Source organism: Hyperoodon ampullatus (genome assembly GCF_949752795.1).
Source record: "Hyperoodon ampullatus genome assembly, chromosome: 5".
NCBI lineage: Eukaryota > Metazoa > Chordata > Mammalia > Artiodactyla > Ziphiidae > Hyperoodon > Hyperoodon ampullatus.
The window spans coordinates 37,334,330-37,351,486 of NC_136918.1; the positions used below are offsets into that span (position 1 = coordinate 37,334,330).

Below are 17,157 nucleotides of genomic sequence, written 5' to 3' on the forward strand. Positions count from 1 at the left end.
GAGAGGCAGGCTGGAGACAGGGCTGGGGAATGGTGGGACCCCCAGAGGATCCAGGATTTCATCGTTCCACCTCCACCCCTGGGTCCAAAGAGCCATCCCCTGCTCCCCCTCTCTCTGGTCCCCGAGAGAAAGGTGCCCCCACCTTTTCCTGACCTGCCTGGTTCTCCTATAGAAGAGGTTCTTGCAGAGCCTTCTTACCAACAGGGAGACCTAACCCACTGTGGCAAAAACCCTGCGGTGTTCCCAATTCACATCCCTGGGCTTCTCTCAAGATAGCCCCTCCTCTAAAGCCTCATCAGCTCTCCTCCAAAAACCACCTTCCCTGCGTCTGCACCCCTGCCAACCTCTATAGATGCAATTATTACACACCTGCCACGTTGTGGCAATAGTTCTCCACTGGGACAGCCCCTTTCCCAAGTATTATGTAAGTTGATTCCCCTTCTTTGCTCCTCTTGTTTGTGACATGGCTCTACCCTGTCCCCTCAATGAAAGGTCTCCCTTCACTTCCTACTCCTGAAGGCAAGGTGACTTCTCTCCTCAAAGAAGGCTTCAAACCATTTAGCTGATCTCTTAAGAACTGCCAAGTGCCTTGGCTTTCAGGATGCTATGAAAGCGAGAAGGGAAAAATGAGGCTGTTCAGGTCCTGGAGGCCGGACTACCATCAGCATCTCTTGTGATTTTTATCTGGAAAAGGAAGAAAGGCACCGGTGCAACAAGTTTAGCCGCTTAGAGAATGATATTTCTGAACTGCAAACTTTGCTTTGAAAATTTCAGTCCTTTAAGGAATAAAATCATGTAGAATTTCTCACCCCCCCCCCAGAAAAACTTGAAAATCAGCTTATTGGTACTGGATGGAGAAAGCAATTTGGTGCCTGGGGGTGCTTGTGTTCACCCCCAGAATTTTTCTCTTTTAACTTTTTATGGAAGTGTAATATACATACAGAAAAGGAGGAGCATGATAGTGTGTAGTTTGATGGATTTTCACAAACTTTACACACCTGTGTAATCAGCACCCAAATCAAGAAACGAGACATCGCCAGTATCCTCCATCCTGAGCTTTTACTGGAGAAGACTGGGGCCTATGGAGGTGGCATGAACTTACCTGGGAACTGGCTTCCCACGGGTCAGGATGAGCCCCTCACTGCCCTCCCCCTGCAGCCAGCCCTTGCAAAGGCCCAGCTGCCAGGGTTGGAGGAGAAGATGTAGGTACACTCTGGCCTGGATGGGAAATTGTATTAAATCCCAGACCTTGAAGTACCAGGCTTGGCCAGGTCAGAGGCATCTCAACTAGAGAAGCTCATGCAGCCACACACCCTACCCTGCCAACAAGCTGTCTGTTGCTCATTGGAGGCTCCTCTGCCTGGGCCTTTTATGGGCATGATATGCCTGTATCTGTTTTTAATTTTCACTCTCCATTTGGGAAAGTGAAATAGCTCAGAGATGAGATCCTTTAATTGGACAGCCAAGTGTAATGGAACCCAGCAATCCCTCTGGTCGTGGTAAAATTCTCCATCGACATTACAGTCAGCTAGACACTGAACTTCAGCATTCTCGTACACAGCAGGCAACATGGGTACACCGATAGGTCACCCTGGGTCAGGGCCCTCTGTGGGGCCTCTCCCTGCCTGTGGTCTGGTTACAAGAGTTGTGTTGTTTGGTCCAGAGTTGCCATCACATGAATACCTGCCCTCGCCATCCTTCCTGCTACATATATATTCACACTGGTAAAGAAAGTACACTCAAGACAATGCATGTCTTTCTCTGGACAACTGGTATACCAGTTTAGAAGTAGAAACAGTGAAATGGAGAAATTCACGTATCTGTGTCTGCCCAGGAAAGAGCTGCATCCAACACTACAGGGATTTGGAAATCTGCTATCAATCCTGACGGGCCTTTACTAGTTCCCTCTGCCCCACGAGACAAATAAGAAATCCCCTTGGGCCTTAACAGCGTGATGCTGAAAGGTCCCAACAAAACGAGTGTGTAAGAACTTGTGCATTTTGTAGCTTTTCACTCTCTGTCACAGGGAATCTGGGAGAGACGGGGCCTGTTAAGGCAAAAGACATAGTATCCCCAAGGTGAATCTGGGTCTCCAAAATGTTTTCAAATTATTTATAGCACCTGGCGGACATGTATCAAGGCTTGCCATGGTCCAAAAAGACATGAGTCCAGAACTTGGGGCATGGGCATCATTCCACTGATGGTGGCCTGCCATATTGACCCTGGGGCCCAAAGGGGAAGCTTGGCTTGCTCTTCTCCAGACAGGAAGCATGGTTTGGCACTGCATTCCTCAAGATGCTCCTTGTAACTAGGCTCCAATGTCTCCTTGTGCAAGGGTACAAGTGGGCCAGAGATGGCAGAGAGGTGAGGAAGAAGTCCTCTTCATCCAGTGTGCCCTGCCAAGCTGAACCCAGAACCCCTGGGTATTGATGGCATTGGCCATGACTTTGGAATATCTTCCTCTCTGGCCCAGGATATCACACGTGGCCTGAGGGCAGCTGTCCTCAGATGACTCCCCACAGGAGCACCCTGGGTGGGGGTGGTGGACCCTTCGCCTGACCTTCTGAGCTTGCCTGTTCCTTTCTCCCATCAGAGTGGACTGGAAGGAGCCACTGGGCCTCCTCTTCCTTGGCAGGCGTTTTGGTCCTTCTGAACCACGTTGTCTGGTCAGGGAGCTGCCAGAAAATGTGGGTGGAGTTTCCTTCCAACAGGATGATGCATTTGCTCACTTCTTGGGGCTGGAGTGAGCTGCTTGGTCCCCCAAAAGTTGAGTTCACTTTCCCCCTTTGCTCATTGGCTTCTAGTTCCCCTTGCCAGTACTCCATTTGGAGTGGAGGGTCAATGTTGGAGGAAAGATAATAAAAGCCCATTAGAACCACTGTTTTTCAAAAATGCTTACTGTGCATGGATACCCTTCAAAGCACTTAACAGCCATTTTCTTTTTAACCCTCACAGCACCCCTGTGCATGAGTAGTCCATGTGAGAGGGTCTAAAACCACTTGTCTTCCGCAACATTATTCAATAGGCTGTGGGTTTACCTTCTCTCTTTAAGCTTTGCACAAGACCTCATGGCCTGTCCTGGGCTTTCATCGTTAAACCAAAGAAAATGGGAGTCACTGTCCTGTTGCTCCCCATACCATAGACTTAGCCATTGGAACCTCACCTGGTACTGTGTGGATCCAATGCTTTGTGAATACAGGAAAAAATTAAACTCATCCACCTGTTAAAGAAAAAATGGCTTCTCTCAAGGGAACTGTTGGGCTGAGTGTATATTGTTCCTCCTCGTTAGAATTTAAAGGCACAACACCCTTCTCAGAACTCTTCCTGGGAACCAATACAATTGTCACAGATGTCTGTGTAGTGCAGTGATGGGAATCATTTCCAAACTCAGGAAGCTTGTGGCGAGCAGACAGCTAGAGATAACTAGATAACTAGAGTTGCTAAAGAGACACTGGAGGTAGCCCGGCCTTTAGCTATGAATCACTCGAATTCAGCCTACAGATCCCACAGTCGGAACTGAATCGGGGCTGCTGGGGAGCCAGTGGTGGTCTTGGGGAGCAGGTCTTCGCTGTGGTTCAGAGAGGCGTGGGGCAGACACTCCTCCAGGCCAAACTCCTCCCAGTGTGAGCTCTCTCCTTGACCTAAGGGGAGATTGTTCTCACAAACCTGTTGCCTTCGTGCTACCTTCAAAAGTAGATCAATTTTGCCTCGCTTAAAGAATCATTGCAAATAGTCCCAGGTGCTTGGTGATGCATTTAGAGCTTTCTAGGCCCCCAAGGTTTTATAGAGTGTGAGCCCTGGTGGGCAAGGTTGGGGGTCTGTCTTTGCTGGATGCTGCTTGTAACAGATTTGGTGCGCACAATCAGCAATAAACGGTATACACAAGACACGTGTGATACTGTGGGCGCCTTGGCTAGGGGATCTCACTATTGATTCTACACTTGTCACACGAATGCAAGGCTGACCTGGACAGCCCCCCACAGAGACCAGTTCCAGGCTGGGAAAGGTCTTTGGAAAGTGAGTGGAGACCAAAATGATGTCTATAGGTCACTGTGGCCAGAAGGGGCCTTAAGAATAGGTTCAACCCATTTTATAGATGAAGAAAGTAAGATTGAGACAGGAAATGTCCCAATCTTATTTCCCCTAGTCACCTAGTGAACTAGTGGCTGAGTTTGCAAGACAACCAGGCTTCCAGACTCCCAGGCTGGAGTTTCTTCTACGTCTCAGAAAGGCAGAGAAGTTCACTCAGCATTCATTAAAGTGCCTGCACGCATGCATGCGCGCGCGCGCACACACACACACACACACACACACACACACACTCTTCACTTTGTTCTGAAGCCCCTGGATGAACACCTTCAGGGCTGTTCACTCCCTCCTCAAGCAAATGCTTTCATCCTTGGATAATCCCAGTGGTTAAAGCTTCTTTCTCCATATTGGGCCAAAATTCACCTCCCTATATCATTTCCCCCTTTTAACTCAGAAAGGGCTTACAAACTTAAATAAGCATTAAATAAAGAAACAAACACAAAAGGACAGCAAACCCACAACCCTCTTAGAATTTCTCCGGGCACTGAGAGCCCACTGGTGCATGTGGCCGGCTGCCCAGCTGCGGTCAGTCTGGCCTTGCACTGGAGGGGATGTGAGTGTGGAGCCCTGATCCCAGTCCTCAGCCCAGAGCAACTTACTGGAAACTTTCTAGGGCCTAGTGGCTGCCCTTAGGGTCCTAAAGTTGCCAAGACCATAACCTTAGCTGGATTTTGGCGCCAATGTGGATCTGTCCATGGGAACAGTTCAGGGTCATTTTGTAATCTTCAGAGGCCTTGCCTAGATTCTCTTCTGCTGTCCTGTGACCCTGGTGACATTCCGGGAACGCTCAGGCCACGTGAGGGGAGGAACCACTGCCTGGAACTTTGATCGGCACCAGGACTGCTGGGTTCATGCTGACCACTGACCACACCAGAAGCCCTTCTCCTGAGGAAGAGCCAGGACTGGTCCCCAACCGTGAGCCCCTCGTGGTAGGTTTCCTGGGGTCACTACAGGGCTCTGGGGTCTGTGGGGACGTGGGAGGAATCTGGCCTGGGATCCCAGCTTGGGGGCAGGAGATGAGCTGGCCACTTGTCCCAGGTTTCAGAGCATGTCCCCAACTCCATGTAGGCTGCACCTTCCGTGTCCCCTTGCCTGGGCAGGAGACGCCCCTGAGGTACTCAGCCAGGGTGGTGCTGGGCTGGGGCTGGAGGCAGGTCACGGTACGGGATTCTGAGATGAAGGTGACCCAGTCCCTGGGCACAGACAACTCCTAGTTGATGGTGGGGATAAAGCAGTGTGACCACATGCCTAGGTTTTCCGGGCCCCACCCTTGTTTATGCCTGTCATCCTGGCATAATTATCAAGAGCTCTCCTTTTATTCTCAGAAGTGTCCTGGTTTCAATGATAAAGTAGGAATAAAACATGTATGTGGCTACATTTTAGCAAACATTTATTATTTGCCAGGCACTGCATTAAGTGCTTTATTATTTACTATCTAATTTAGCATATTTATCATCCAACTGAGTGCTAATTTTAACACTAAGCGATGGGGTAATAAGCAGGTGTTGGGAAACTGAGGCTTAGAGAGGGAGTGACCTGCCCAATCCCACACAGCTAGTAGATAGCGGTGTCAGAATTTAAACCCAGGGTACAGCAATGACAGAGCCCTAATCCATGAAGCAGGATGAATAAGACCCCGGATACAGGCTCATGAGAGCCACAAATACATCCTGTTCAATTTGGCACCCAGGGCCTGAGCACCTCTCTGGCTCAGCCCTGGGCCAGGTGCTGGGGTGCACGGCCAGGTAAGAGATGCTGCGGTCACGGGATCGCCACCTCCCAGGGGCTCCTAGTCAGGTGGTGCAACTGACTAGAAGGCAGAGCAGAAGGACCCACACGTTCAACAGAAGACAAGTACCTGCAGGATCCAAAAGAGGCACAGTCCAGAAAGGCTTCCCAGGGGACGTGTGACTTGTGCTGGCCTGGAGGGTAGGGAGAATGGGGACAGGTAGCAACAGGGAAAGGTCAGCAAGGACATTCTAGTGGAGGGGGCTGCCTAAGAGAGGGCTAGAGGTGGGGCCCGTGGGGAGGATTTGGAGAAAGGACAGTGCCCGGTTCACAACCTCCTCTTATTTCAGAATGTTAGTTCCCTTCAGGAAGCTATGACAGTGGATAAAGTTTCCTTGAGCCTCTGCAATGTAATTGCAAGGAAGGAAAGGAATCAAGGAAGCCCCTATTAGGTACTTGGAACTGTTCTGTGTGTTTTACATGATCTAAAAATTTTTTTAAATTTTTTTTAATTTTTTTTGGCTGCTCTGTGCAGCATGCGGGATCTTAGTTCCCTGACCAGGGATCGAACCTGTGCCCCCTGCAGTGGAAGAACAGATTCCTAACCACTGGACTGCCTGGGAATTCCCTACATTATTTTTATAATAACTTTCAACCTTATTACAACAGTGACACCTATTTATTATTTTTAAAAGTTGAAAATACATTATTAAGCCAAAGGAAAAAATTAAAATCACCTGCAATTAATTCTATTCTTCAGAGATAACCACTGCAAACATTTTGTGTACCGTCTGAAGCTCTCTAGGGGACCATCAAAGTCACTTCAGTGACATAAACTCAGGTGTGGGTTGAAAGGAGCTTATTACGAATAACAAAAGACGTTCCTCTCATCACTCAGGATATTCCAAGGGTTTTTGGAGCTCTGTGCCAGGAACCAGGAAGACCAAATATAAATTTATTATATCAGAGTATCATAAACCCACAGCCAGTTATTTCATTTAATTGCCACGATGACCCTAATGCGTGGTAATGCGGGTGTTATTATTATATTATCATGATCACTGTGATTGTTCTCAATCTACAAATGCGGAAACTGGGACTCAGAGGGATTACTTCACTGCTTGGGACATCTTGGGCAGCAGGGTGGGGAGGGCAGGCTGGCTGGGAAGGGAGCCAGCCCAGGTCGCACTGCCTCAGCCACTTGGCTTATTTCCCTGATTGAGAGGAAAGGAGACTGGGGTCCTGGAGACTTGGATGAGGCAGTCAGGGGCTCCAGATAAGCCTTGGAAGCCCCTCTTCCTGCTTGCAGGAGCCCGAGGGGCAAAATCCAACCACGTTGGTGAGACAGATCCTGATGTGGATACCCCAGGTCCAGGGACAAGTCCCCTGGGGGTGTCGGGCCTGGTTCTGGGCTCCCGTCACCCTCTGGAAGGAGTGAGGGTTGGCTCTGTGGCGGATGACAGATGGGCTTGTGGTACACACACAAAATGTGCCAATCCTAAAGTAATCTGAGAAGAGGAAAGAGTCCATCCGCAACCAGTCACCCCTCCCACCCTCCTCCACAAAAAGCCAGGCTTCCTTGGCTTGCTGGAGGCATGGAACACTTTTGTGGGCATTTGCTGGTCTCTGCGCAAATGCAGAGGTGGTTTCTCAGATGGCAAGCTGGAATCTTCTGGCTGCCGCCCCACTGTCCCCTCTGCTGCAATCCTCCACAGTACCTAGGCGGGGATGCTCCCAGTCCCCAGAGCCTGTGGTGACCTGCTCTTGAGGGTGGCTCGGGGAAGAGGCCCAAGTCCAGGGCATCCTGGCCACATCAGAATCTGAGCTCCACTAAACCAAGGACAAAACAATGACCCGTTTCCCTTGGCCAAAGAGCCAGAAAGTGCTGTAGCGAGACATCCGGCTGGCCCGTAAATGAGGTGCTTGAATGAGCTCACCAGTCTTTCCTTAGCTGACTCCTGTGGCTGCTTTACAACAGAGCTGGGGCTGGCCTGGGCTGATGTAGCTGAGTGCTCTCTGTGTACACGGCTCTGGGTTTGGAGCCTTCAACGCATTTCCTCATTCACCCCTTGGAACCACACCTTGACGAAGGTAGTATTGAACCTTGCTGTTTTGAAGGTGAGGAAATTGAAGCACGGAGAGGTTAAGTAATTCAGCCAAAGCCACACAGCTAGCAAGGGATGGAGACAAGATCTGAACCCAGACTGTCTGACACCACAGCAAACTCTTAGCCATTCTAGAGTGATGTGAGAGTGAGTTGGGAGCGGAACATTTGGAAATTATCAGTGTTCCACACCCTCACTGTGACTACCATCTATCACTTCCTTTGCCCCAGTGGACTGGGGCAAGAGGGTCTTGCCCTGAACTTTAGAGGCCCTGTTCTGGCTCCCCTCCCACCATGACACCCCCAAGGGGTGAGAAGTTTGCATGATCAAAGGGACATGCCCATCTGGAGGCTTTGTCCCCATCTCAAATCCTGATTCAGGTACCCAGGACCCAGGGCTTGTGTGGCATGCCTCCCGAGGTCCATCTTCTCTAGGCTGACCCTGTCACAGAAGTGCATTCCCTTAGGCTTGTGAGGTGTGGGGACACAGCTGTGTGTGGGATCTCTACTCACAGTACCGGAGAGAGTCCGGTGAGAAGAAAAGGGGACAGGCGGTAGGCAAGGTCCCTTGTGTATGTTCACCTTGGGTTCTGAAAATGTGAGGATGGGTCTTCCTGTTCCAGAAGCCTTGTGGTGTCGCTGCGAGCACCTTGCTGACAGCTCAGGTCATCAGGACGCATCCTAGCCCCACACTTCTTAGTCGTGTGCCCTTAGACCCGTTGCTGTAGCTCTGGGTCCCCCAGTTTCCCTGTCCTGGAAATTTCTCGATGTGCTCTGAGGATCAAGATGTAGGTGTGAGAGCTCTGGGAGCTGGCAGGTGGGTCTCGCCCCCTAGCTCAGCCCCCCACATCAGAGAAGCTCCTCCCACCTCTCCCACCAACCACTGCCTGAGCCTAAGCTGATTTCTCCACACTTGATTTTCTGTGCCACTGATGCCATAGTTTTGACTCAAGTCCTGAATTCTCCAGTTACATCCGTTTGTTGGAAAATTCTAAAGTATATTATTTCTTTTTTTTTTCCTGTATAACTACAATTTTTTTATTAGTTATCTATTTTATACATATTCGTGTATATATGTAAGTCCCAATCTCCCAATTCATCCCACCACCACCCCCTGCCCCCACTTTCCCCCCTTGGTGTCCATACATTTGTTCTCTACATCTGTGTCTCTATTTCTGCCTTGCAAACCAGTTCATCTGTACCATTTTTCTAGATTCCACATATATACGTTAATATACGATATTTGTTTTTCTCTTTCTGACTTACTTCACTCTGTATGACAGTCTCTAGGTCCATCCACGTCTCTACAAATGACCCAATTTCATTCCTTTTTATGGCTGAGTAATATTCCATTGTATATATGTACCACATCTTCTTTATCCATTCGTCTGTTGATGGGCATTTAGGTTGCTTCCATGACCTGGCTATTGTAAATAGTGCTGCAATGAACATTGGGGTGCATGTGTCTTTTTGAATTATGTTTTTCTCTGTGTATATGCTGGATCATATGGTAGTTCTATTTTTAGTTTTTTAAGGACCCTCCATACTGTTCTCCATAGTGGCTGTATCAATTTACATTCCCACCAACAGTGCAAGAGGGTTCCCTTTTCTCTACGCCCTCTCCAGCATTTGTTGTTTGTAGATTTTCTGATGACGCCCATTCTAACTGGTGTGAGGTGATACCTCATGGTAGTTTTGATTAACATTTCTCTAATAATTAGTGATGTTGAGCAGCTTTTCATGTGCTGCTTGGCCATCTGTATGTCTTCTTTGGATAAATGTTTATTTAGGTCTTCTGCCCATTTTTTGATTAGGTTGTTTTTTAATATTGAGCTGCATGAGCTGTTTATATATTTTGGAGATTAATCCTTTGTCCGTTGATTCATTTGCAAATATTTTCTCCCATTCTGAGGGTTGTCTTTTTGTCTTGTTTATAGTTTCCTTTGCTGTGCAAAAGCTTTTAAGTTTCATTAGGTCCCAGTTGTTTATTTTTGTTTTTATTTCCATTACTCTAGGAGGTGGGTCAAAGAAGATCTTGCTGTGATTTATGTCAAAGAGTGTTCTTCCTATGTTTTCCTCCAAGAGTTTTATAGTGTCTGGTCTTACATTTAGGTCTTTAATCCATTTTGAGTTTATTTTTGTGTGTGGTGTTAGGGAGTGTTCTAATTTCATTCTTTTACATGTAGCTGCCCAGTTTTCCCAGCACCACTTATTGAAGAGACTGCCTTTTTTCCATTGTATATCCTTGCCTACTGTGTCATAGATTAGTTAACCATAGGTGTGTGGGTTTACCTCTGGGCTTTCTATCCTGTTCCATTGATCTATATTTCTGTTTTTGTGCCAGTACCATATTGTCTTGATTACTGTAGCTTTGTAGTATAGTCTGCAGTCAGGGAGTCTGATTCCTCCAGCTCCATTTTTTTCCCTAAGATTGCTTTGGCTATTCAGGGTCTTTTGTGTCTCCATGCAAATTTTAAGATGTTTGTTCTAGTTCTGTAAAAAATGCCATTGGTAATATGATAGGGATTGCATTGAATCTGTAGATTGCTTCTAAAGCATATTATTTCCAAGTGACAGTGGGTTAGAAGTTAGAGGTACAGCAGGGGCGGTTGAGGCACAGTGTCCCCATGAGGCTTTTCCTTTCACCTGCACCTCTTGCTTTGGTCCCAGCTCTCCCAGCAGGAGTGATCAAGGAAACCAGGAGATCTGGGTTCTAACCCAGGCCCCACTGCAGACACCTGGGGGCCTGGCCTCACCTTCTCAATGAGGCTGGCCAGATGGTCCCTAGGGTCCTCATGTCCTTCTAGTGGGATTTCTTCTGGAAACTGCCTTTGAGAACCAAGGACCAAAGGGGTTAGCAGGAAGGGGACTGGCATGTTGATAATATTATGGCACTTTACAAATAGGAATTGCTCCTCTCTTATTCTCGGTGGGGGAAGGAGGAGGGAGGGCTCAAGGCCGTGCCCACGCCTGGCTACAGTCATTCACTCCGGGCTGGAAGGGCGGCTCTGCCTCTCAAGCTGCTCATCTCAGCCATGGACGGTTCAGTTCAACAGACCCTATCATGAATCAACACGAGCGTAGAGAGGACCACACCCATCTTCTCTCAGAAAGGACAGCTGTGAGAACCCATCATCTGGAGGACGATGTCAGGTGCTAAGATAGAGAAACATATCAGGAGTCAGAGAAGGCTTCTGTCAGGATGCCCAGGGGTTTCGTGTAGGAGCCTAGGGACAGCCCAGGTAGCAGGTATGGGTGGGACCATGGCTACGTCATCCTTCTTCAGCCAGGCCCTCTTCTTCTTATCTGTATTCTGTGCGTGCAATCTCAAGAGAATATAGTCTCACGCTAAAGCTGAACTCTGTAATGGTCTATGGGGTGGCAGGACCAGGAGGCTTGTCCTTTTCCCTAGTGTGTCCTGAGTGGCAGCAAGCGCCATCACTGTTAGAGACCTTCCCAACCATGGTATTTAATCCACCTCCTGTAGCTTACCTATGTGGCCATCAGAGGAGCCTCAAGGGAGCGGCAGCGCTTTTTCAGGGAGAAATTGTTCCTTCTCTATTGATTAGGCAGAAAAATTCCTGGAAAAACTGAGTTATTGAGTGTCTAAATGGGAAGAGGGTACAGGGGGCTTTTTGTAAGCACTGTGCTTGCACGTGGAGCCTTTTGGCTGAAGCTGAATCTTGCGATGGAGGAAGCAGCCAGCAGAGAGCAGCAGAGAGGCAGGCAGCAAAGGGTGCTTGGGGCCAAGATTCCCCAACAGGGAGCCAGCTGAGTTCTTGCTGAGGACAGGTAAATTGAGAAAAATTACGATTATATTGCATGAGGATTTTCCCTTTCTTTCTGCCTTTCCTTCTTTCTGTCTGTCTTCTTTCTTTCTTTAAAGCTAAATATATTCTAGCTAAAGGGCATTTTGTTCTTCCTACTTTTTTGATGTTCAACTAATCTTTTCTGTAATGATGGTGGTTTGCAACCTTTAACAATGGTTAACATAGCTTATTAATTGCTCACACTATGTCAGACACTGTTCTAAGAACTTTACCTATATTTACTCATTTAACCCTCCAATTACCCCAACAAGGTTAGCACTAATATTATCGTCATTTTACAGATAAGAAAATTGAAGCACATGCCCAAGGTCACATAGCGAGAACGTGATGGAGCTGGTATTCCAACTCGTGGAACTTGAACCACTAGAAGCCATGTAAATGATGATGTGGGTGGGAGCAGTAGAGATGGGGGGGTACAGACCCCCTAATGGGACAATTAAGGCCCCGTTGATCTCGTTATGTGGGAATGTGAACCCAATGCCCCTAAATCATCCTGAAATCTGGAAACATTTAATGTGCTATTTCTCAGTTTCTACATGCTGGCTAGTGGTTCAGACATAAAAAAGACTGAGTGGTAAGTAAAATGTGCTTGTAAGCTGTGTCACCAATTCATGGCCTGTGGTAGATGCTGGCATTAAAAAAAAATTTAATATGTAGTGAACTAAAAACTTGGTCCCCTTCCCTTATTTAAAACAAAAACCTACAGATCTGTGGAATCCCCTCATCTGGGACCTGCCTGTCCACACAGCGTTGGAAAGTTCCATGGGCTCCAGGCTGGTGATAGGGGTGGCAGGCAGGAGGGGAGCATTTTGGTAGCAGCACTGAAGAGAAGGCAGACACATTTCAAGATAAGAGTCCGTCTTGTCCCTGTGTCTGCTCTCAGCCTCAGCGGTGCAAAGAGCTGAGGGTAAGATCTCCCAATAATTAGGCTCTGCAATGTGCTGAGATGTGAAAACTCAGGAAGAGTTACGGTTAAAAAAATTTCCAACTCAGGAATAATCTGCCCATATTTTACGTATTAGCTTAAAAATTCCACAGTACCCATGGTCTCCTTTTATACCCCTGTTCCATGCCTTTTGGTCTCGGTCCCATCTCTTTCTCCAATCTGGAAAGAACACGTCAAGTCCACGAGACCAGGGTCTTGGTCCTGCCCCTAACGTGCAGGGTGGGACTGTGGACTGGCCACGAGACACCCTTGCTGTCAGAAGGTTAGAACTCTGGTCCTATTGACCTTGCAAGGCTGCTGTGAGGTGGTATGAAAACAACGATTAAAAACATAAACTAGCTTCCCATCTCCTGGCTCTCTGACCAGTGTGCTGGTCACCGGACTGCCTGCCCTTGATGAAGGTGCCACTTCTGTTTTCGCTTCCCACTCAGATCTAGGAGATGCTGCCCAGAGCCTGGCTGCGCTGGGCCTGCCTCTTGCTCCTGGCCACGCCTACCCAGCCTTGTCCCAAGGGGTGTGACTGCTTCAGCCGGGAGGTGTTTTGCTCCGATGAGGAGCTGGCCACCATCCCGCTGGACATCCCGCCACACGCCACAGACATCATCTTCGTGGAGACCTCGTTCACCATGGTGGGAGCCAGGACCTTCAGTGGCAGTCCCAACCTGACCAAGGTGGTCTTCCTCAACACCCAGGTGTGCCACTTCGGGCCGGATGCCTTCGGGGGGCTGCCGGGGCTCCGGGACCTGGAGATCACTGGCGGTGCCTTCTCCAACCTCAGCGCTGACATCTTCTTCAACCTGACCTCGCTGGGCAAGTTCACCCTCAACTTCAACATGCTGGAGGCTCTGCCCGAGGGCCTCTTCCAGCACATGGATGCCCTGGAGTCCCTCCAGCTGCAGGGCAATCGGCTCCAGACGCTGCCCGGGAGGCTCTTCCAGCCTCTGAGACGTCTGAAGACCCTCAACCTCGCTCAGAACCTCCTGGCCCAGCTGCCCGAGGAACTGTTCGCCCCCCTCTGCAGCCTGCAGACCCTGAGGCTGAGCAACAACGCACTGGCCGGCCTGCCCCGAGGGCTGTTCAGCCACCTGGGCGGCCTGCAGGAACTCTTCCTGGATGGCAACTCCATCTCCGAGCTGCCCTCGCAAGCATTCGCGGGGCTCTCCCACCTGGAGAAGCTATGGCTGCAGCGCAACACCATCAGCCACCTGCCCCTGTCCATCTTCTCCTCCCTGGGCAATCTGACCTTCCTGAGCTTGCAAGGCAATGCACTGCGGACGCTGCCCGCCAGCCTCTTCGCCCATTCCCCGGGCCTGGTCAGCCTGTCCCTGTCCTACAACCAGCTGGAGACCATCCCCGAGGGAGCCTTTGCCAACCTGTCCAGCCTCGGGTCCCTCACGCTCTCACACAACGCCCTCACCCATCTGCCGGCTGGCGTCTTCAGGGGCCTCAAGGGGCTGGTCAAGCTCTATCTGGGCAGCAACAACCTGACGGCCCTGCACCCAGCCCTCTTCCAGAACCTGTCCATGCTTGAGCTGCTCAGCCTCTCCAGGAACCTCCTGACCATGCTCCCCCAGGGCATCTTTGACACCAATTACAACCTGTTCAACCTGGCCCTGCACGGCAACCCCTGGCAGTGCGACTGCCACCTGGCCTATCTCTTTGGGTGGCTGCACCAGTATAGCGACTGGCTCTTCAACAGCCAGACCTACTGTGCTGGCCCCGCCTACCTGAAGGGTCAGGTGATGCCCACCCTGAGGGAGGAGCAGCTGGTGTGCCCAGTCACCCAGGACCACCTGGGCTTCCAGGCCCCGGGGCCGGAGGACAGGGAGCCAGGGGGCGGCTGGGATCTGGCCATGGAGGAGAAGGCGACCTGGGGCCGGTGCATCTACAGCACCCCCGAGGGCACCGTGGTGCTGGCTTGTGATGAGGCCCGGTGTCGCTGGCTGAACGTCCAGCTGTCTCCCAGGCAGGGCTCAGCCTCCCCGGGACTGACGTTCAATGCCAGTCAGGAGTGGGACTTGAAGTCCAGCTGTGGCTCTGTGAGGGTCACTGTGTCGATCGCGGCTCTGGCAGGGGAGCCCTAGATGCAGAGCAGATGGGCTGGGAGCCTGGGCAGACAGCCTCCGGGCCCAGCCAGGCAAGAGCTGGAGAGGGGAGCTGAAGCTTTGGTTCTTCAGATGCAAGGGGTGGAGCTGCATCTCCCGGGTGGTGGAGGGGGGGCTCGACCCCCAAGTCTCCACCGCCCCCTCCTCCTTCATCCCCCCAGTCTCTGAGTCTGAGACCTAACAGGGCCTTCCTCAAGCTTTGCAAAGCATCCGTTAAAGCTGCGTCGTGGTCCGGAGAATAAACTGATGCCGTTCCCCTGGTGTTTTTCTATTACTGAATACCCACCCTAATCTCATCCCCACCCTGAGATACCCTCTTACCAGTGCTCCATTTCCACAAAATGGAGGCCACCCTCTCTTGACATCCAGTTTAAGATCCAATGTCTGTTTCTATTTCTCTGCCTGGAACTGTGTTTTTTTTGTTTTGTTTTGTTTTTGCAGTACGCGGGCCTCTCACTGTTGTGGCCTCTCCCGTTGCAGAGCACAGGCTCCGGACGCGCAGGCTCAGCGGCCATGGCTCACGGGCCCAGCCGCTCCGCGGCATGTGGGATCTTCCCAGACCGGGGCACGAACCCGTGTCCCCTGCAATTGGCAGGCGGACTCTCAACCACTGCGCCACCAGGGAAGCCCCTGTGGTTTTAATTGATAAAGACAAATAGGGGAGAGGATAAAAGCAGAGGTGACCAGAAAGACGAGGGGCGGGGGTCTGACTCCGCGTTCAGGGGACTCACGCCGTTCGTGCCCCCCTCCAGCACTTCCAGGAGAAGTCAGGTGACGGGGGCTCTGGAGGGGAAACGCTTTGCCTGTTCCGCCGACGGGATGGCTGCTCCCTGAGGAGCGGGGGAGGAGGGAGCTGGGTGGCTGGGACCGACGTCCTTCAGTTCTAAGTGTCGGCCTCTGCGGACTGCTCACTCACTGAAATGGTCCTCTCTTGGCTCTGGGGACACCACCCTCTTACCCAAGCCCAGCTGCTCTCCCAGTTTTACCCAGTCACCTCTTGCGTGCTGGTCTCCTCGGGGCTGGCTGTCATTCAGGCTCCCTGGGTAATCCCTATGCAGGGCCCTGGGGTCAGATGCCGCCTCTACGCTGATGAACTCAAATCTCCAAAAACCTGAGCCAAATCTCGGACTCACGTTTCTGGCTCCATGATGAGATATCTGCCTGCTCTGCCTGCAACCCCGTGTTTTATCATGACAGCCACAAACACGTCTAAACCAGACTCCGACCCCAGCTCCTCCTGGATCCCAGCAAATCGCCAAGCCCAGGAGCTGGGAGTGGTCTTCAATCTCTCCTCCCCTTATCCCTCTTGGCCAACCAGTCACTGAGTGCTTCTGAGTGCCCTCTGGCCATTTCCCCTTTCCCGTTTCCAGCCCAGGGAAGCTCTTTGTCTCCCTGGATTGAACCATGACCCAGCCCCCTTCCTGGTTTCCCAGCCTGCAGTGTGGACTGGCTTGGGTGAAGTGCTGGGGCAGGGGAGGGAGAAATAAATCAGATGTACAGGAGGCCCTCCTGGAGCTCATAGTCTGGTGGAGAGATCAGAAAAGGATGCATGGGATGAAAACATAAGCAAGACGGGGTGGGCACCAAGAAGGTGCTGGGGAGTTCAGGGGAGGTGGAGGTCTGGGTGAGCACAGACCTCGGGAAACTGCATTTGATCCCTGGGCCTTGAGATTGTGCAAGAAGCATGTGAGTCAAGGGATGGAGACAGGCAAGTGGGTGAGGACAGGGCCATGGCCTCTGGAACAGGCCACAGGTGGGAGAGGAGATGGGGAGCTAAGTAAGGCTGGAAAGCTAGCTGGAGCCTCGACAGGCCCAGGGAGGAGTTCACGTGTTCATTAAGGATGCCCAGCTGTTACTGAAGGACTTTATGCAGAGGAGGGTCATGCTCCTGCCTGTGAAGTTTGAGGAGAGCAAGAGGCAGGGAAAACAGTAAGGATTCTTGCTTGGCTTGAGCTGAGAGCTCAAGGATGACAAGGAAATAGAATGAAAAGTTTTCAGCATCCGAACAGCACATACACAGATGGATTAAAAGACTGCAATAATTACAGACATGCAAATTCAAACAATATAGGTATCACTTCATACCTATTAATCCCATGGAAATTAGAAAGCTGGATTATGGGCACAGGGGAGCCTCCAGGTACCGCTGGCTGGTGCAGCCACTTCTTCAAGGACACGAGCAAGCCTGAGGCAAAGAAAGGGTTTGGTGAGGGAGTCAGGGGTCCAGTGGGTGGGGCTGGAAGATGGGGGGAGGGAGAAACCTGGGGTGACTCTCAATTTGCTCTCCTGGGAGGCAGGGAGGACAGTGAAGCCATCGACCAAGGGCAGGGGCAGTTTTGGGGAAAGGGAGGAGCA

General features: G+C 50.7%; 1 protein-coding gene across 1 annotated transcript; it reads left to right on the forward strand.

Annotated features, from left to right (window-relative positions):
* Window positions 1-13,089: 13,089 nt before the first annotated feature.
* On the forward strand, window positions 13,090-14,781 carry CPN2 (carboxypeptidase N subunit 2; the record flags this gene model as incomplete). The annotated part of the gene is made up of 1 exon (XM_079705098.1): window positions 13,090-14,781. Exon 1 carries the CDS (start codon window positions 13,138-13,140, stop codon window positions 14,779-14,781), a length of 1,644 nt encoding a protein of 547 aa, XP_079561224.1. The 5' UTR covers window positions 13,090-13,137.
* Window positions 14,782-17,157: the final 2,376 nt, after the last annotated feature.